At 43.6% G+C, this 21,946-nt stretch overlaps 1 protein-coding gene across 1 annotated transcript in view; it reads right to left on the bottom strand.

Moving 5' to 3' along the window:
• The window catches only part of SLC25A40 (solute carrier family 25 member 40), a 40,040-nt gene that overhangs the window by 17,320 nt on the left and 774 nt on the right, over positions 1 to 21,946 (bottom strand). Inside the window, exons 2-5 of the mRNA XM_014603224.3 lie at positions 19,469 to 19,590; positions 16,517 to 16,576; positions 15,092 to 15,198; positions 7,220 to 7,287 (exon numbers count right to left, since the gene is read on the bottom strand). Coding sequence (XP_014458710.1) covers positions 7,220 to 7,287; positions 15,092 to 15,198; positions 16,517 to 16,576; positions 19,469 to 19,565 — 332 coding nt within the window. The 5' untranslated portion in view covers positions 19,566 to 19,590. The remainder of the gene's footprint in view (positions 1 to 7,219; positions 7,288 to 15,091; positions 15,199 to 16,516; positions 16,577 to 19,468; positions 19,591 to 21,946) is intronic.

Genomic DNA, 21,946 nt, shown 5'->3' with positions numbered 1-21,946 from the left:
TTCCTCCTAAAAAAATTATTTTGGCTGAACTGGAACCATTATTTTTATTTTTTCATGCAAGCTAAAGAACTAGTGCAGGGGGACTGGACCTGATAATCTACAAGGTCCCTTCCAGCCCCTAACAATCTATGAATCTATGAACTGTTGTAATGAAACAGCTGAAATAGAAAGAACAATGTATGAAGCATGAATGGTTCAGACAGATTTAGAATCCTATGGAAATAGATACTAAACCTAAATTTGTATTTACTTTGCTACTTGTCTACCTGGGTCACATCTGGTTGGACAGACACCTGACTGAGATGGTTTAGTTAGGGATGATTTTGCCTTGAGCAGGGGGCTAGACTACATGACCTCATGTGGTCCCTTCCTGCTACACTATTCCATGATCCTATGATCTGTTAATCTTACTACTTTAAGAAAAAAATGGGGTAAGTACAAATAAACTTTTATATTCTTTAGCACAGTAAAGTTCATGCAAACTATCGGTATATTCCATTATCAATACACGTATCACTAAAATAATTTAGTCTAATATGATATCGAATAACTTTGAAATAACTGCACATAAATGACCCTAGCCTGCCAATCCACTTCCCAAAAACAGCATTGGATGAAGCTGACAAATCAGGTTTAATAAACTTAATGGAAAACCAGGCAGTTATAGTGTAGACCTCTCTTTAAGAAGCGTCTTTCTCCAATCAAGAAACCAGTTCTATTCTTAGGCCACAGACAAAAGAATCTGCACATTGATATTACATAAAAACAGTTTGCACAGTAGTGTAAAATCATGATAGGAGCTAAGAAGTTGTTAGAAGTCAGGCAGAAGGTAAGGCAAGGTAGTACCTTAAAAACTAACTGGTTCAGAGAGCGATGAGCTAACAGACAGAAACTTAGCACCTGGTTACATTAACTGAATATGCTTACACAACGTGGTGATTATGCCACCTCACTGCTAGGTGGTAGAGAGACAGGTATCTCCCAGTACCTCTTGTGGCCTGCTTTCTTGGTGCCTTGTAGCATAGAAACAGCTATTCCTTTTGGGAAACCAGGCCTGAAGTGCCTGAAGTCTCAGGTGTAAATTTTCACTGGTTAAAGCCACAGAATTACTGTCATTTCACATCCTCTGCAAGTACAGCATAGACCCTTTGTGTTTTGAGCTCCTTTCTACATTGCTATCATATGGCAATATACATGGCATTGCAGCACTGAGTCTGTAGTCACCTCATTACCCTTGACAGCATGAATACCCAAGTCGCTGAGGTGACTTACCAGTTATGGAATTCATAGGTTCATAGATGTTAGGGTCGGAAGGGACCTCAATAGATCATCGAGTCCGACCCCCTGCATAGGCAGGAAAGAGTGCTGGGTCTAGATGACCCCAGCTAGATGCCTATCTAACCTCCTCTTGAAGACCCCCAGGGTAGGGGAGAGCACCACCTCCCTTGGGAGCCCGTTCCAGACCTTGGCCACTCGAACTGTGAAGAAGTTCTTCCTAATGTCTAGGAATGACTGACTGATCTCAGAAAGTATATAATGGAACCACATGACATGCTCATGGCAAAAGCCAGAAAGCTGCTAAAAGACTGTGAAAACTCAAACAGTCACAAACCCAAGCAGGACAGCCTGCTTTGGACACTGTACACTGTGTACCCTGGTTCTGGGTACGGGAAAAAAGTGCTGACTCAGAAAGCACTACTGCAGATATGGGACAATCAGCAGTGGTGGGAGACCATCAGGATGATGAATGCCACATTCTTTTAGATTTACACAGAGTTAACCCCAAAGCTGAGGAAGCAGTATACCAACCTAAGAGTTCCTCTGAGTGTAGAGATATGGATGGCAATAGCCCTTTGGAAACCTGAGACCTCGTGACTCCCACCTGCCCATGGCAAAATGGACATATTTACTACTGGATCTGCCATTTGTGAGGTTTGTGCAACCAAAGAAACACTTTCTCCACATTTCCAGTCCTCAGGAGGTCACCTATAAATTAACGCATACGGAGCTCCCCAATTGCACTGATGTGATTTATTGCATTTATAATCTAAGCTTTTGTCCTCTCCACTGTAGCTTGCAGTACATCATCAGAAATAACTGTCTTGGCTGCATTGGAGGATGCTGTACATCACCGTGGGAGATTCATGGATGTCACAGCCAGATGGTCATTAAAGGTACCTCATGCCAGGGTTTTCCATAGCTGTACACTTGACTTCCTGTGATGAAGCAGGGACTGTTTGCCAGTGTTTATGCTGGAAGCAACATCAATGGAGTGATCCTGCCCATTGATTCTAAGTGACCCAGTTTTCCCACTCTTCCCATGGCTTATAAAGCTGTGCATAGGGCATTTGAAACCTACAAAGGAATTATTCAATTACCAGCCTGGCATCTGCAGAGTGATTGTGGAACATGTCTCTGGGCAGCTCAAGCCCAGGTGGAGGGTGCTCAGCCTTCAGCTGGACCCATCCAGCCATCACCTTCCCAAGATGATGCTAGCTTGCACATCCTGTAAAACATTTGCAAAACAAGGGGCAAATCACTGGATGAAGAGTGGGCAGCAGAGGCCAAGCAACTTTCTCAGCGGTATTAGCAACCACAGCCAGTATTCCATGAAACCACCATCGGCAAAAATCTCATGCAGGATGCCCTGATTATCAGGGATCCAGATTTTCCATTTCCCACAGAAAAATGGAGAAAAATGTGGATTTCTTGTTTTAATGGAAAAACATGTGGATTGTCCACTTCTGCAAAGAGCTCTCTGCAGGCTGGCAGAGTTCCAGCCTGCAAGGACTAAGGGAACAGGTGCATGTTTATGCACATGGCTGCCAGGCAGCCTGGAGAGCAGCTCTTGCAGGTAAGTCTGGGGGAGGGAAGGGGGAAATTGGGGTCCCCATAGGGAGGGAGGGAGTGAGCTGGGCAGGGCTAGGACTGGGACTGGGTCTGCTGCCCAGCCAGGCGATGTGTGGGGTTTGAGGCCTGGGGCTGGAACATGTGGCCACAGGTCCTGGGCAGGAAGCAGGATGGGGCCTCAAGCAGCTAGTCCAGGAGGCAGGGGGAGTGAGGCTGGCTCCCTACTGCTGTATGCAGTCCCAGGGGACACAGGGGGCACGTGCTCCCCACATCTGTGCATGGGGCAGGGGCAAGCTGCCTACTGTAGGCTTGGACTCCCTGCCCTCCCACAGTAGGTGGGACCCAGCACAGTAGGGCAGACCAGGGCCAGGTGGAGAAGCTCCTTGCCACTGCGAGCCCCATGCCACCCTGGCAATGCACCCCCTGCCCACCCCACAGCAAAAGGAGTTGTGTCCCTTGCTGCTGTGAAGCGGCCAGGTGCCACATCGCCAAGCAGGTGCAGGGCTCACAGTGGTAAGGAGTTTCCCTGACCAACCCCACTCTGCCCTGCCATGCCAGGTCCCACCCACTGGGCTGCTGAGGCCCTGAGGGAGCGTAGCAGGGCAGGGAGCCCAAGCCCACAGTGGGCAGCCCACCCCTGCCCCATGCACAGATCTGGGGGCACGGGTTCCCCCTGACACCCCTGCAACAGCAGGGAGCCACGCCCCCCACTGCCCGAGCCCACAGCAGGCAGCCCGCACCCACTCCCCCCATGGGCTCCGTTCTGCTTATGCCACCCATGGGAAAGGGGAAACCAGGCTCCACACTTTGCTATGCTGTAGCAGCTGCCACCTCTGGCAAGCAGCAGCTGCAGCTCAGGTGCTGCTGTGGGAGGCAGGGGGCTGCATACCTAGGTTCGTGGCCTCATAGCCCTGGCAGCTGCGGGCCCCCTCCAGCATGGGCATTACTATCAGGGCCAGGGGGCTGTGGCTTGGGAGTGAGAGGCCTAGGCCTATGTTCTGTGAGCTAAGGGGGCATGGGGAGCTCTACTTTTCCATGATAAAAAACTAGAGGTGCACCAATACATCGGTCCATATCATATTAGCACTGATAAAAGGAAAATTGACATTACTGGCTACATCAGCCAAAAAAAGCCAATTGCTGATAATGTCGCTGATAAATGCTGCATACATATGCAAAATCGCACCATGCATGTGGCCAGGAGTGTGGCCCAGCAACATGGAGAGCAGCATCTGGCTGGTCAGTCTGTTGGGGGAAGGGGAGGGTTGGAGTGTGGGGAAAGGCAAATGGAGGCCCCCGCAGTGAGGGAGTGAATGGGACTAGGGCAGGTGCTGCCCAGCCAGGGTGGGGTACGGCGCGGGACAGAGCCGGCTGCTCGTCTGGGGGAGGACCGCTCCTGCCACTGAGTGCACCCCTGGGGGAGGTATGGGGGACACATGCTCCCACCCCACTGGATCTGTGTGCAGGGCTAGGATGCACTGCCCACTGCGTGCTCGGAGCGGGGGCTGCTCCAGCCTCTTCCTGGAGGCTGCCACTGGGAGGAGGGACTATGGGAGAGGCTATAGCCACTCCAAAATTCACCGTAGTTCTGCTCTCAGTGCCACCGCCTCCTGCCCTGGCCCACCTGACCTGAGCACAGCTGCCTGGAAGAGGCTGGCGCAGCCACTGGCTTCAAATATGCAGTCCGCCCTCACCCCACACACAGATCTGAGTTGGCACATGCCCCCCATCCCTCGGGGGTGCACACAGCAGTGGGAGATGCCCCCTCTCCCCACCCCCCAAGACGAGCAGCCAGCTATGTCCTGCGCCCCACCCTGCCCCGGCTGGGCAGTGCCTACCCCTGCCCCAGCCTCACTCCATCCCTCACCACAGGGGCCTCAATCTGTGCCCCCCATGCTCGTTCCCCACTACAGACTTACCAGCTGGATGCTGCTCTCCATGCTGCTGGGCTACATATTGGCAATTGGATCAGTATTTGCCAATATGGCTGGTCAATAATTGGTCATCAGTATTGGCCCCAATTTATTTTTTTAATTGGCGCACCCCTAAAAAAACCCCCCAAATCAGATACCAAAATGTATAAGTATTTAAAATTTATTTTATTATAATGATTGAGGCACTGGTAGGCTTCCAAATTGCTTTAAAATTGTAAATATATCAATAAAACATTGTGTTCAGTTGATACCTATATATAGTGGCGTTTCATTTAAATAATGGATTTTGTTGGCTTTTATCAGAGAATTTGTGATTTTTATCAGAGAATTTGCAATTTTTTTATCAGGGAAAATCAGGATCTCCCCTGATCATTTAAGAAGTGATGGGAGAATTGAACAAGAAGCAGGTTCACATTTTGCTGTTTGTACATGGAGCCAATTCTATAAAAATCATGGAATAAACAAAGCTATTTTTATTTAGCAGACAAACAAATTAAATAGTGCCAAATGATCAAAGTGCCCTGTTAAAGAAAAAGGACTTTATGGGAGAATCTACACCGAGTGAACAGAGCAGGAGGCAATGAGGAAAAAACTTGTATTATACTGACCGTTAACTCCTATGGGTGAATTCAAAGCCTCACTAGTCACTACGCTGCTCTGTACCCTGCAGACTGGAGTCCCACAGCACCAGGCCCAAGTGAGAGCCACAGGGATAGAAAGAGCTCAGCTGTCATAAAAAGCTGTTCTTTCCCTTCAGAAAAAGAAGCAGAAGCTCAGCATACTGCTGATTCCCCTAGCATGTGGTATTATCAAGCAAAGTAAATTGGACAGCTCCAATGCACCATGGAAGCTGTTAGATGGAGGCCAGGGATGAATGCTGGGTATAGGAGAGAAGGCCACACAAGGGCTTTCTTCCACTCAGTCTGGTGGAACAAGACACTAAGCACTGACCACTGTCTCTCTCTCTTTCCCAAACCCTAGGTTATTGTTCAGATGCTCCAGTGTCATCTTCATCCTGCTTGCCACAGAGCTCCTCCTGCCCTGTTTCACTGCAGACCTCCTGGCCAGTGATGCCTTCTCTCGTCAGGGTGCCACAGTAGTCCTGGCAGAATTCCATCCAGGAGGGTGAAATGTCCATGGATCTCACCCTCCAAAAACACCAGCTCCCTATCCATTTCTATATCATCACCTTTCTTCTCCAGTACATTTGCTATTGATGGCAGTGACTTCCAGGTCCCCAGAACTGCAACTACTGAACTTGGAAAGTGAAAAATATAATGCATGGTGATTTCGTTCCAGCCTCAGCTGGAGACAATCCCTTAAACTACCTGTAATTTCTGGGATTCCATTGATAAACTCTTCCTAGTCTTGAGAGACCTCTGCAACAGTCCAGTGTCCCCTGCTGCTCCGTTGTGCCAGTGGGCAACCAAGGTTGAGGAAATGCTGGGATGAGGCTACTGAGTCTTCTAGTGTCTGGTTCTCCTAGCACCAGAGAAGCTAATGTCAGAGGTGAGTTCAGAGAGCTACCACAAGGGAGGCTACAAAGCAGTGTAGGATTCTATTTGGCTAACCAATCACCCAGATAAAAAAGAAGATAGAGATGAATCTATATCAATATGGATTTAGACCTGTTTCATACCAGGGTAAATTTGTCACTAACTGGTTGGAGTTATACCTATTTTGAGATATGTCATCTATCTGTAGCTTTTTCAGCTAGTATAAAGCTAATTGTTTAAATGTCTTCTTGGTGTACACCTTTAGTGAGTGTGACACGAGTGTTGAAGCATAAACTTTCTGACTTTCCTGGCTCAGACATAGGCCCCTTAATTAACTTACGCACACCAATGACTTTGAAGCCTTGTCCTTTGAAACAGCTAAGTGCTAGAGTACAAACAACAAGCTTAATTTAAACAGCGCTTTACTTTTGTTTACATATACATATTTAGCAGTGTGTGGTCACTGAAGGCAAACATAAGAGGTTCCACTGGGTGCCATGAGTTGTGGCAGGAGACTTACAGTGTTATGTCCTGTACTTCATGAAACACAAAGTTCACTTTAAGGATAATTGCTGGGTTTGTCCACTTGGTTGAGATTAAAAATGCAGTAATGGTGTTCTGTAGAGGTCTGAATTACTATCCTTGTCAGGCTGACATAATGCTATGAAGAAAGACAGTTACTAGACAAGGAGTTAAGATATTGCCCTTAAAGGTTGGAAAGGGGATAGATGGAGAAATCTCACTGTCTGGCTGAAAATATATCATCTCTGGAGGTTTCAGGTAAACTTAATATTAATGTACAGATAATAAAGAATATTAATGACATGGGAAATTTGCTTGAAATTAAACTTTAGAAAGCAACACACTCTTTGGTCAAAATAATGAATTCTCTCTTTACTGTTTATGATACATGACAGAAGAAGTGAAATTTCAACTCACAGTGTTGGAGGAAGTCCACTCCACAGTGATTTAATGCCCTCCATTCGAACAATTTTCACAAAAGCATCCTAAAATAATAAGCAAACAAAGAGCATATAGTTAGCGCTATACTGCTTTCATTCAGATAATTTTCTTAGTGGACATGTGACAGAATTAAAATTTACTTCAAAAGAAATTTGAAAAAAAAATAGTATTCTAAAAATGGCCTTTCACACCAAAGCCCCAATTGTGTAAATAGTTATGATCTTAATTAATTTTAAGCATGAGTAGTTCTACTGAAGTAAATGGATTTACTCAAATACTTAATGTTAAGCATGCGCCTAAGTGTTTGCATGACTGTGGTGTTAGTTTAAATCATTAGTACCCATGAAAGAAGAATAGCAGACAGTACTGGTACAACACACACAGAGCATTGCAAGTTCCTCCAGATGACCCTACCACACACTTTTGCTATCATCCGACAGAGCCACCTCTCTGTGTGAGAAGGTAATTCATTCTCCAAGCTTCTTTGGTTCTTAGCCTCCGTGACAACCTGGCGAATCCGCCTATAGACATCTTTATGAATTCTGGCTGATTTTATTAAACTGCTACATGGTAGAAAACTTCTGCATGTGTGAAATCTCCCTCCATTATCAGAATGGATCATATATCTCCTAGATTGGGGTAATGAAATGTCACTGAATTTTAACACTCAACTGTGCAAATGACAGCATCCAAGGATAAAGACTTGACCAAATCCAAGAGCCAGTTTTCTCTAACTGTTCAACCACAGCTGGATTTTAAGGGTTGGAATTTGCCTAGAAATAGAATCTACATCAGTAAAGACTCTAAAAACCACAAATTCAGAGAGATCATGATATGGGACTAAAAAGGAGGACTCAAAGGGAGAAGAAAGATAAAGCATGTTGGGGCAGCCATCTCTATCAGCCAAGGTCAAAAGAGAGGGTGGCTGGAGAGAAGGGTGGGCAGACACCATGATTATGAGGTAACTGATCTACAGAAATAGAGTCCTGGAACCTAAAAAAGACACTGATCCAATTACTAGTGAACACTCTAAAACTGTGAAGGTGGAGAATGACATACAGGAGTGTTATTGTTTTGGATTAATATAGGGATTTATGTTAACTACAGCAAAAAGTGATTGATTTTGCAAGGTTTGTGTAGTTGAGAGTTTTGGGGGAGGAGAGGGGGGAAATCAGCACTAGCTCTTGGGACCCAAGGCAGTGAAACCACAACACTTTGCACCTGTGATATGGTAACAGATAGCCTGTGCCTAGGAATTATGCAAGATAGGCCATGGAGTTAATTGCTGGTGTATACTCAGGCAGGAATTTTAAAGCATCTAAACACAGTACTGTGGTGCATATCAAATGGGGAATATTACAGTCTCTAAGAGTAAGGGTGACTATTACTGCTGGTTTTATATTTTGGTGATGCAGACATCACTTCTCAGAAAATGCTGATCACTAAGTACTTTCACTAGTCAACAAACAGCCATCAGAACATAGTACTGTCTGTATTATATTTGAACATGGATCCTGCATTTCCTTATATTACTAAATATAAACAATCAGTTCCTCCAGGGGAAAATGTGACATGGCTCCATTTACCAATATATACCATTTGAGGATCTTGCCAGAAGTCTTTTCTCCTAAATAACATGCTTTTATTTGTGCTAAAATCACATTTAGATAATCAACATTTTATAGGACCCAATATGTGCTGAACACATCATAAGCAAACTCCATTTAATTTAATTTGCTATTTTTTAGCACTTTTTACCATTGCCTACAGAGAAGGAATGTTGTTCTATGCAGGCGAGCTTAGCAACACAGTGAAACATGAAGAACTTGTTAAGTGTACACTGACTGGATAAGACAAGCTTCTTCAGGAGTCATTATTAGCTTTGTAACCAGCATAAAAGCAGGATGTGCAAAAAAACCTATCTTCAGCATTCATTCATACAATCAATCGATCAAACCTGGCCTTTTATGACCAGTTAACTAAATCCCTGGATGATGGTGTCGCTGTGGATGTAGGCTTCCTGTACTTTAAGAAGGCCTTTGACACTGTCTCTCACCCCATTCTCATTAATAAATTGAGCAACTGTGGCATTGATGCCTACAGTTGGATGGATCAAAACTTGGCTCTCTGGGTCCACCCAGAGAGTGGTGGTGGACGGGTCGTACTTGACCTGGCAGGATGTGAATAGTGGGGTCCCCCAGGGCTTGGTCCTGGGGCCTACACCGTTCAACATCTTCATCAGGTGACTTGGACAAGGAGATGGAAAACACGTTGTCCAAGTTTGCCGATGACACCAAGATATGGGGAGAGGTAGGCACGCTGGAAGGGAGAGAGAGGCTGCAATTAGATTTAGACAGACTACAAAAGTGGGCAGATGAGAATAGGATGGGGTTCAATGTAGAAAAATGCAGGATGCTGCACCTGGGGAGAAGGAATCCACAACATACATACAAGCTGGGGAGCTCCCCTCTTGTGAGCACAGACGCGGAAAGGGATCTTGGAGTCATTATTGACTCCAAGATGAACATGAGCCACCAATGCCAGATAGCGACCAACAAAGCCAACCGCACCTTGTTGTGCATCCAAAGATGCATCTCAAGCTGGTCCAGAGAGGTGATACTCCCCCTCTATGTAACATTGGTCAGGCCACAATTGGAGTACTGCGTCCAGTTCTGGGCACCGCACTTTAAGAAGGATGTGGCCTGCCTTGAGAGGGTCCAGATGACTGCCACCCGCTTGGTTGGAGGGCAACAGGTTAGGCCCTATGAGGAGAGGCTGAGGGACCTGAACCTGTTCAGCCTCAGCAAGCGTAGGCTGAGGGGGGATTTGGTGGCTGCCTACAAACTCGTTAGGGGAGATAAGCAGCAAATAGGAAGGACCCTATTCCCCCCAGCAGCACCTGGGGTGACAAGGAAGAATGGCCAGAAGCTGCTGGAGAATAGGTTCAGGTTAGAGATTAGGAGGCACTATTTCACTGTTAGGGTGGCTAGGACCTGGAACCAACTGCCTAGGGAAGTGGTCCTCGCTCCTACCTTGGGTAAATTCAAAAAGAGGTTGGACGAACACCTGTCTGGGGTCGTGTGATCCCAGCATGTGCTCCTGCCAGTGGCGGAGGGTCAGACTAGATGATCTGTTCAGGTCCCTTCTGACCCCAAACTACTATGAAACTACAGTTGAAATTCCAGAGGCGGAGTTACGGGAAACAGCAAGTCCTGAAAGACCTCTCATTTTGGGTGAGATTCATAAAGGAACTCAGGGGCTTAAAATGGGTCTTAGGCACAATATACCCAAGTCCAAGAAAGCAATTCACAGTAATCTGCCTAATTCACCCAAGGAACCTTGTCTGACTAACTCACACTTAGGCATTTAAGACTCTCTAAAGCAAGTACATTTTCAGAGGAAAACTGACAGGTTCCTAAAGTTCAGCTACTGTGAATAGCTGCTCCTATCCTGTTGGATTGAACATCTTAGTGCCTATCTCCCATCTAAGGCCATTTGGATTTCTTAAATTATACACAAGTCCTCTGACAGGCCTGATCTAGCAGGTATACTCAGGGTATACCTAAAAATGATTGACAGCATTGAGTTTGGTGCCTACAATCATTTTCACTGGAAAAGAGCAGTGGTGGAGTCCACTTTGTGCATACCATCTAAATTCTGGTTCCAGTCCCTGGTGTCAGCTGTTTAGCAATTTAATCCAATGACTTTAAAGCAAAACCTAGAACATCCTCCTTCGCCCCAAGACAAAAAACCCACAAAACTTCTCATTGAGATATAGTCATGCTCTCTCCTGCTTTTTCTCCCTCTGACCCCATGATGGATATTCCTTTCCACGCAGTGGCCCAGCTTGAACAGGTGTGGAAGGTGCCCTCATTTCATATCTTAGTGGTTATGGCCCTTCCTTAGGAAACAGAAGATATGAAGAGGTCTGAAGCCAGGTCTCCCAGTTCCTGGATGAATTCTCTAATCTTGAAGGTATTTTGTAAGCAGTAACAACCACTCTCCCCACTATTTTTTCCTTATCCTCCTCTGCACACAGGCACCTGATCTGGCATTTTCAGGCTACAAATCCCCTACTCTCAGGCACCTAAGTAGAGAGTACAAGGAAGCACTTTGCTGCTTAAAACTAGGAGGCAGGTAGATTTCAGACATAGTGCCCTTTTCTATGATTCCTGTTAAATGTCTTAAACAAGTTCTCTGTTACCATTCTGAGTACTACTAATCTCAATCCTGGGTAACCAAAGTCTCTCTACTTAAAAAACAGAGAATTTAAGCACCAGCTCAGGGTTTGGAATTCTGTCCCTAGAGGCAGAAATCTAAAATTTGGGCATAAGGATACTGAGTCCCCATATCTAGGTCCCTTTGTGAATCTTGCCCTTTGGGCCTAGACTGGTGATTTTCAACCAGAGTGCAGCAACATCCCCAGATGCCATGGAATTCTTTTAAGAGTGCTGTGGGGTGCTGCACATATTACCACTGATAGGTCTGCAAATACCTTCATAGGATTCACAAGACGGACACAGAAATTTCAAAGAGGATTCCAAAGTATAAAAAAAAATGACACCTGCTGTGGACTGAGTTCTTTGCAAAAGAAGAATTGCTCTATTATTTTTCCATAGACAAAAAAGCTAAGAGGTATCATCCAACATAAAAAGAAGAAATGGAACAAATTACTCCAAGAACAACTTTCCCAGCCACAAAACAACCATCAGAGGACCAACACCAACACCTTCCAACATTCCAACCTCAGACCTGATGAAACTGAAAGCAACCCTCAAATACCATTAATCTCGCCACACACACGCTTACCACCAAAACTGAAAAATCTGTCCTTTCTACAGGCCTAAATTTCTCTCCAGAAAAATACCCCAATAAATACTTCAATGTGGAGAACTAGACAAATTCTTCCGAAGCCTCTGCCTCCAGGAATATTTCCATGACCAAAATTAATCCACTTAATCCATTAACCTTGACTGCTACACTGACTGCTCTGGGGAAAGAATAAACAATGAAATAATCAACAATATATGCCACCACAATAGCCTCTCTCTGCCAGAGAGAAAGGCCATAGAATCTCTAAGATCTAACCACCAAATAGTAATAAAACCAGCAGATAAAGGAGGAGCCATAGTCATCCTAAACCGTGAAGACTACATAAAGGAAGTCAACCGACAACTCTCTGACACCACCTACTACAAAGAACTACAAGAAGATCCTACTCCCGTTTTCACCTTGAAACTCAAAAATACCATCAAATCATTTCCATCAGAACTACAAGAAAAACTACAGGCCTTGATTCCCCCACTACCCAACCCAGAGACTTTTTACATGTTCCCTAAAATCCACAAACAAGGGAACCCTGGCAAACTTATCATATCTAACCATGGGACCCTAATTGAGGAAATATCAGGTTTCGTCGAATCAATCCTAAAACTGCTTGTCACCCAAACAGCAAGTTTTGTCCAAGACACTACAGACTTTCTACGGAAACTTAAAAACATAGACCACCTTCCCAGCAACACCCTCCTAGCCACCATGGATGTTACCAGCTTATATACCAACATCGCACACCAGGATGGCATCCAAGTCTGCCTTACAGATTTACAAGAGCAAGATTACAACTCAGAGTACAGACCCAAAGATATTACTAACCTTATACACTTCATCCTCACATACAACAATTTCACTTTTAATAACCAACACTTTACTCCAGACCATGGGCACAGCTATGGGCACCAAAATGGCCCCACAACATGCCAACCTTTTTATAAGCCACGTGAAAGAAGAATTCCTCAAGGACTGCACCATCAAACCCTTGCTATCCCTTAGATATATCAAAGACATCTTCATCACTGGGACTGAAAACCTGCAATCTCTGACTGAGTTCCATCAGAAATTCAACAATCATCATCTCTCCATCCAACTATCTCTTGAATACTCCAGCACCAACATCTCCTTTTTAGACATGATGATCAGTATCCATAACGGTAAAATTCAGATCACGTTATACAAGAAACCCACAAACCAACATACATATCTGCACAGAATCAGCAATCACCCTAAACACGCCAGGAAAGCTGTGATATACAGCCAAGCCCTCAGATACCACCAAATTTGCACTGAAAAGAACACCCGGGATTGCCACCTCACCAATCTTAAAAAGGCTTTCACCCAGCAAGGACATTCCTCCAGAGAGATAGATCGCACGTTTGAAAGAGCCACCTGGATACCACGTGAAGTATTGCTGCAGTACAGAAAAAAACCCCTCATGAATCGCACACCGTTGGTTATGACCTATCATCCCTCCCTCAAACCCATATGGAAAATCCTCAAAACCCATACTAGAAAGAGACCCTGTTATTAAACAGATCTTCCCAGAACCACCTGTCCTAGCCTTCAAACCAGCGCCGAAGCTCAGTAAACTCATCACCAGAAGCAAACTTCCTCAGGTCCAAAACACACCAAATGGATCCAGACCATGCCATGACAAGAAATGCAAAACCTGCCAACCCCCACAATTACTACACCCCACAACAGAGCCATCAGCATTCCTGCATCTTACAGCTGCACCTCCACAAATGTAATACATCTCATCCAATGCACCAAATGCCCTGATGGACAATACGTAGGAGAGACCAGACAACAACTGAGCACCAAAATGAACGCACACTGGAAATCTATCAAAGACAAGAATACCCAATAACCTGTGGGGGCACATTTCTCACAAGAAAACCACTCTCCCTCCAATCTCTCAGTTCTAATCCTCAAAGGAAATTTACAAAACACTTCCCAGAGATGAGCTTATGAACTTCATTTCATCAACCTCCTGGATACAAAAAATCATGGACTAAATATAGACATTGGATTTATGACACATTATAACCTGCTTAACATCTGACTCCCCAGATACCTCTCCACTATTTAACTGCTACATTCATCCCCCTTTTCTCTCTCCAAGCACCTCCCCAGCCTGTCTCTCACCCACTGACTCCTCAATTTACATCTTCACTGACTGCCTGTCTTGCATGCACACCAGCCCAGCCTCTGGTTTCTTTACTATTCATTCCATCCAAGAAGAGCAAACACCAACTGCAGAGACTTCCTCAGACTGACAAAGGGTTTTTAAACCCAAAAGCTTGTAAAACATTTTTTCCAACTATTTAAGTTGGTCTAATAAAAGATATCAGATTCACCCAAAGAACCTTGTCTCCCTCAAAGCTAAGAGGTGGCATTTTCTGAGTAGTGGCTTGAGTCAAAAAAGGTTGAGAACCACTTGTCTGGATTTTAAGGCTTTCTCAGTTCTGCAGGCTGATTCACAAGATTACAAGATCCAGCACTGTAACAAACTCCATGTGGATTGGGGCAGTATACAAATCAGACAGACAAAATATATTAAGGAGATACTTGATGTATTTAAATATTTGACACATTTGATTACAAATATTACATTACTATGTAAAAAAATCACCCCTCAGAAATCAGTGTGCATGTGTTAAGCAGAGAGACTGATTTTTCTATTCTTCCACGTTTCTATTCCAGTGAAGAAGCAGGGAGACATTACATCAAGAAGGCTGCTGTGTCTCTCCCTTTGCCCTTTGAGGGGAAGTGGGCAGAGTTTACCCTTCAAGATCAGAGCTACAGTGTTAACCTTCTTACAGCTGTTGTAGTCAGCATTCATCCATGACTGGCAAGATCTTTTTTCCCCTTCATTCTGCCTTCCCAAAACAGGTCCATGTCTTATTTTGGAGGAGGGGGCATGATTTGTGAGAAAATACATAGATTTTTGAAAAAGAGTTCCTCTATCAGATATTATTTTAAAGACTTTCATTATAAGCATAATTTCCTTACCAACATCCCTTTGAAATGGCCAGGTTTCTTATACCATGCTTTGGTGTTCCCATTCTCACAGACACATACATGATCCATAAGGCCATTGGAGTATATAAAGCATTTTCCTAACAAAATGGTGCACATAAGGAAAAAAATTAATGTTTGCATTACTCCTGCTCAACAAACATGTTAGTCTGACAAACTGTGACAGAGTAGCTTGGAAAGCTAGTAAAAGCTTCAGGTACTGAGAAAAGAAAGGAAGGATAGTAAAAAATACATCTGCCTAAGATATGCCTACAGTATATCATATGGGCTCTGCTGCTGATTAGGACTTAAGAGAGTCCTAGGTTTTATAAGTAGTTTCTTGTAGGAATACTTAGAGTAGTTTTAGCAATATCTATTTTTTCTTACTCTATAGTACATTATTAAGTACTTTGTACTGTAATGTCTCATGTACACAGTTGAAATAAAGGAACAGACAGAAGAGTGACTGAAAAATGGCACCTTCTTAGATTTGCTTTTCTGGATGTTCAGTTATATCTGCATACTTCAGTGGCTAAAATAAGGTTTTGTTTCTTTTAGATCCTGTTGACACTGAAGAAACTACACAGCTACAGGAGAGTGAACTGAGGTCTTTTCTGGCTCCGCATCAGAAGAATTATTAACCACCCTATATACCCAAATCCAAGATTACTTTGAATTTAAGACAACCCCCACAATACTTAGATTCTAAACATGGAAAATGTATAATTTTTTAATATTTTTCCATATCTAGAATCAAATGATGGAAGGTGTCTTACAATCACCCCCACTGCAGTGGGGCAGGCAATGGGGGGCAGGGGAGTTAAATGGCCTGACCCCTGCCTCTCATCCCTGCCACCACCCTGCCCCAACTATTTTCTCACCTGTCCCTTCAGTTCCTGCCCTAGCCACCACCTCTCTCCTACCTGCTGCCTGCCCCCACAGCACTTACCCTGTGGCTCCAGCTCATGAAACACATGGTTGCTCTGGCCCCAGCCTGCCCCCTCCACCCACTTGTACTCAAATCCAAGATGGGGCTCCCCTCCCATATGTTAAAGGAGGGGGAAAAACCTAGTCTTGAATTTGAGTAAATAATTCCAACAGGCTGCAAACATGTAACAGAGGACAGAAGTTGGTCCTCAGCATGATTATTGAAGAGGAACTGCAAACAAGAAAGAAGACACAGGTAACTTTTTGGTCCCAGGCTGGATTTGCAAGATTGAAAGTTAGAAAATCATCTTTTCACTTGAAATAATTTAGGAAATTCAATTTAAAGTTACAGTGACAGTAAACCAAGGACCAATCATTTTATAGCTATTTTACTAAGCAGAAACACACACAATTATATAGGGGAGAAAATTAAAATGGAAATAATTTATATAGATATAGCAATATGATTTATTCTTTAAAAACACCATTTACCTTTGGTTAATGGATTACTTTGGACTTGCAGCCGAATTTTTACAACATCCAAAGGTGTCACTAAAATAAAGGAAAAAATAATTTAAATGAGAAATGTTAGATTCTTAATTATAATCTTGTTCTGAAAAGGTAAACCAGTACTTTAAGACCTCATCTGCCTCAGGAATATTGCATACACTGCAAAAGGAAAAATGCATAAATTTTGATACCCATACATACATGCTCTTATGTTCTCAACTGTTTTCAGTTAACAAATTAAATTAAGTTAAATCAATACTAGCTATTCCTAGTGTTCACACACAAGCATTTCACCAGTTAAACTAAATCAGTTTCAATTTCTTGTTGCAGTTGCACTGATAAAATGTCAATGTGTACCCAAGTCTTAAAATGACCTGGTATTTTTGCTGCAAATTTTTCTTTTGGCTGTGAGCAGTCATTCAGTGTTTTGTTTTCTCTTCCCCCACAACTGGGTTTCTCTCTCCAGCATTTCTCTTCCCCCCAGAGCTGCCTTTCTCTCTCCAGCATTCTCTGCTATCTGGAGGCAGTTGGAACTCTGCATGTGATACCATTGTTTGACATAGCCAAGCATTCAGGATTAGAAGCAGGGCCCTGGAGAGCCCAAAATGTAAGCTAATGAGCTGGGTATCCAGGAGAGCAATCATCAGGTAAACATTCCCCCTACCCCCCCCTTCCAGTCTCACACCTATTGTCTCCCATGGCCTCTGATCCTCCCTGTCACGCATTTGTATTTTCACAGACCTGCATTTTGCATATTGGCTTCTATTCCATCCAGGAAAACACAAAATAACAGCACTCTCCCTATGCCAGAAGAAGGGTGTTTGTGCCCGAAAGCATGCAAAGAACAATTCTTCCAGCTATTTAGTTGATCTAATAACAGATAGCACATTTTCCCAAAGAACCTTGTCTGGAGAGCAATGAAGCAGTCAAAGTCAGGGGAGCTGAGCTGCTGAACCTGCAGGTTGGTCCCTTCCTGGCACACACAGGAATAGATTCTGAGTTGAGTTGCCTGGAAAAACACTGCAGGAGACAAATCTACTATATGTGCAGGGATGCTGCAGAATATGGTGCCATTGTACCACATGGAAAGGAAACTTTGATTATAGGTAAGGCAATTATTTCAACACTGCAGCAAAACAATAGGTGCTCAATCCTGTCAGCCAACACTGGACTCTCCTGGTGCCACATTGAAAATCAAAAGCAATCCCACCCATTTCTCTGGGGAAATTCTCATAAAAGGAATGCCGAGCTGGTGAGTGTGCACACACAACCCCTTCCCAAGTTTCAGTCATGTCTCTTCTCCCAAATGCCAGTCTTTTAATAGCTTCAGTCAGAAAGTTAAATCAGAAGCTAGACAGAAACATCCTACAAATATTCATGCAGGTGAATATCATGCTGAATTGAGTGAGCTTATTTATACACATAGTAGCAGATAGACTAAGACAGGGGTGGGCAATTATTTTGGTTGGAGGGCCACTTAATGAGTTTTGGGGACCTGTTGAGAGCCACCATCCATCCCTCTTGCTGTCTCTCTCCTCCCTCTTTCTCCTCTTCTCTCCTCTCTGTCTCTTTCTCTTCTTGTCTCTGTCTCTCTCCTCTTCCTTCCCTCCCTCCAGAACCCAGCCAAAGCTGTAGTTCACCAGGAACCCCAATGCTCAGCTGCAGACCCAGGCAGGAGCTTCTGCTGCGCTGGACTTCTGGTGCGTCAACTGTGGAGGTAGCCAGCAGGTTCTGGAGCCCTGATGTGGAACCTGCTGGCAGTGTCACAGCTGACACTGCCACCCACCTGGCATGGCAGAAACACCTGCCTGTGTCTACAGTTGGGGCTCTGGGCAAGGGCTTCCATTGTGCCCAGTGCACAGTGGTGTCATCTATGGACACACCAGCAGGTTCTACATCTGGGCTCCTGAACCTGTCAGCAGCATCCACAATTGATGCCGCTGCCCACCCACTGCGGCAGAAGCTGTACCTGGGTCCACAGCTGATGCCGCCATGTCAAGGGCTGATGCTGCCCGTCAGAACCAGTCCCATCCACCTGACCAGCACCATGCAGCAGCCAGAGCTGTCAGTCAGCCAGATCCAATGAGCTGGTGGCTGTCCACCCATGGGCTGGATCAAATCTATTAGTGGGCCGTATTTTGCCCACCCCTGGACTAAGGCCTAACACAAAAAGTGACTATTTGCAATAGACTATTTACATCTCACATCGCTGTTGTCTCACACAGTATACTCATATTATTTATTTCTATCTACCTTATACACCAAAACATGAATCATTATATTCAAAGGTTAGCGAGAGGAAACAATGGTAGAAGTTAATGAAGATTGTTCTAGTTTTTGGTAGTAACTAGAGAATGCAAAGACTTCAACTGACCTTAGGTTTTAATTCAAAATATTAAAAAAGATGTGAAGACAGAGAATAAACCAAAAGCTGTACTGTACTATAGCAAAACAAAACAGTAAAATGTAAAAAATATATATATTTAAAAAACATTTAAATTGTTTAAGCCAGTGGCTATCAATTGGTAAACTGCAAGGATGCCATGAATGGAACATAATGGCAGCTGGGTAAACACAGCTGTTTCATACATTGCCAGTTGTGGCATAGGAAGCATCAGATTCAGTGCAGTACTGTTGACAGGCTATTTAGCTCTTCAAGTAGGCAAAGCCAGTTAGCCAGATACAATATCATGAGAATGCAGCTGTGTTCCTGCCTGTGCTAGAATAGGTGGTGGGTAAAGTTTGGCTGGACCATAAGGGAGTTAGACTGAAGCTGTGCATGGGATTGGGGAGTAGGAGCTCTGGAGATGATGATGTGAAGCAGTCTCAGGAGAGAGAGGTTGTAGGATCAAAAAAGTGAGACCTTCTCATCCAAGCACATGAGAAAATTTGTATAAATACTTTAAACTAAGTTTGGTCAATATTTTGCCTTACCCAAGAGTGATGTAATAGTAGCTCCACAACAAGAAGCAACTGCTTGCTGAAAAGGGGAAATTGGATATAATCCATTTTCATTCTTTTTGTTAGCCATAATTTTCTTCTGAGAGAAACAAAAGCTGTTAAGAAAGAGAGAGAAGTTTTGAAGACATTCACATTTCCAGAAAAATCATTAGAGGAAGGAGTAACTATAGTTTACCATGAAATGTAAAATAAAATCAGTAACAAAACTGGTGTAAATATTAGTTTTTATGATTATAAATGTTATCAAGTCGTTATCATTTCAAAGTATTAGAAAATACACTTATTTTCTAGCACATACATAAACTAGAGAAGATCTACTCTATGCTCTTATTTCCCTGAACAGTGGGCTTGATGTTCAACACCTCTCAGTAAACCAGATTGAACAGGTATATTATTAGAAATCATAAGCAAACCAAAATCACTGAAACCTGTACCTCTTTGCTAACCCTCATAATGTTGAGCAGAAAGGAGATAAGACAGGCCCTTGCAGACACTGGCAACATTCTTATGGATGTGGCATTGTTCTTGTGAAGGAGAAAATATTACTCCACACTACATCAGGAATGTTTTACAAGGTAAGGATGAAACAACATTTATTTTCACTGTGAACTTTGACACACGACACAGTTACAACACTGTAATTTACACTGGGTACTTGGGAAGCGAACTTTGATTTGCTAATGAAATTCAAAACCACCAAAGAAAATAAGTAAAAGGGGAGCCTTAGATATTCCATGGATGTCCTCGCACCATGGATTTTTACAGTGATATAACGATGTCTTCTGTTTTGTTTCCTATTTCCTTCCCAGCAATGACAAACATGTGACTGGCTTTCTTGGTCCCTGCAGGACACTGAGCTGACATTTTTTAAAGCACTATCTACAATGACTCCAATGTCTTTCTTGGGGCATAAGGGTAATTCAGAGCCCACTATGAATGTGTAGTTCAGTCTATTTTTCTCTGTGTGTATTAATTTGTACTCATCAACACTGTACTTTATCTGCCAGGATGTAGTTCCTAGTGTCACCTTCAAAATGTTTTTTGAAGATGGGTGTTATTGTAGCAAACTCTCAGTCCTCTGGCAGAGACTGTTTGTAACGATAGGTTATCTACTACCGGCAACAGCTCTGCAACTTCACATCTGGGTTCTTCAGAATTTTTGGGTAAATACTGTTTGTTCCTGGTGACTTGCTACTTTTAATTCATTGACTAATTCTAAAAAAACCTACTGTGTTGGTTTTTCAGTTTCATCTAACTTTTCAGGTGTGTCTGCTAAGACAAACTGATCCAGCCTGGAAATTGTCCCAATAGCCTCTGTAGCAAAGAGTGATGCAAAGAATTAATGTAGCTTCTCTGCTCTGGCTTCATCATCCCTGAGCACACCTATTACATCCTGGTTATCTAATGGTCACACTAACTCTGTGTGCCTTCCTGCTTTTGATATTAATAACAATATTTTTTTTAAATACTTTAACATCTTTCAAGAGTTACTCATTTTTTATACCCTGCCTTGTAATGTTTTTACATCTGGCCTTCCAGAATTCGTGCTTTTTCTAGTTTTCCTGATAACAACACAGATCTGGGCAGTAATTCACAGTTTAATTTAGAAACAGGGCCACTAAAACTGCAAACAGTCCTTGCTGCTGCCAGTGTTACCCAGCAGAAGAGTTCAACTCCATTAAAACCCAGAGACCCATATATAAAACAGGTTATTTGGGGCTGTTTTGTTGTTTTTACAAATACCCAGTCTGAGACACAAGTGTGTGTTTTAAAACCGCTCCCTACTTCTACAAAGCAGGATTCGTAAGGGAAATACATGGTACTGAAGGCTGGGTTTTTGGTTGTAGCTGTGCTGGTCTAAGGACATAGGCAGGCAAGGTTCTTTGGGTACCTGTGATAGCTTTTATTAGACCAAAAGCTTCCAACCACTCAGTTGGTCTAATAAAAGCTATCACATATCTACCCAAAGAACCTTGCCTGGTACTGAAGAAGCATTTCTAACACATCTGTTGTCAGGTCATTCATTAATTTGCACAACAGTTTCTGCTTGTTTATACAAGTACTAAATAAATGCGCATAACAATAGTGAATGCTTTTTGTGATGCTACAGTGCGCCCAGTACTACTGCGCAGTAGCGTCGTGTCATGGTTTTTGCCATGTGATGCTACTGTGCAGTAGTATCAGCAACTCCTGTAGACATGCCCAGTGATACCCGTCTCCTTGTTTATATACAGTTGCATCCCACGTTATGACCGAATGCTACAGAACAAGAGGTCAGGGGAGTATAAGCCCCAGCCAGGGGCTGTTTGTCACTTCCAAGGGATGGTGGGCTGTTGCCCACTGACGTTTCCCTTACAGGGGCAGGCCACTGAGAAAGTAACAATTAATTTCTCAGGACACAAAGGCAAAAAATAGGGACAGAAGTGACGGTCAAAGGTTCAAAACGTGTGC

Source organism: Alligator mississippiensis, chromosome 5, assembly GCF_030867095.1.
Source record: "Alligator mississippiensis isolate rAllMis1 chromosome 5, rAllMis1, whole genome shotgun sequence".
In the NCBI taxonomy this organism is placed as follows: domain Eukaryota; kingdom Metazoa; phylum Chordata; order Crocodylia; family Alligatoridae; genus Alligator; species Alligator mississippiensis.
This window is presented reverse-complemented; position numbering and strand designations above follow the sequence as displayed.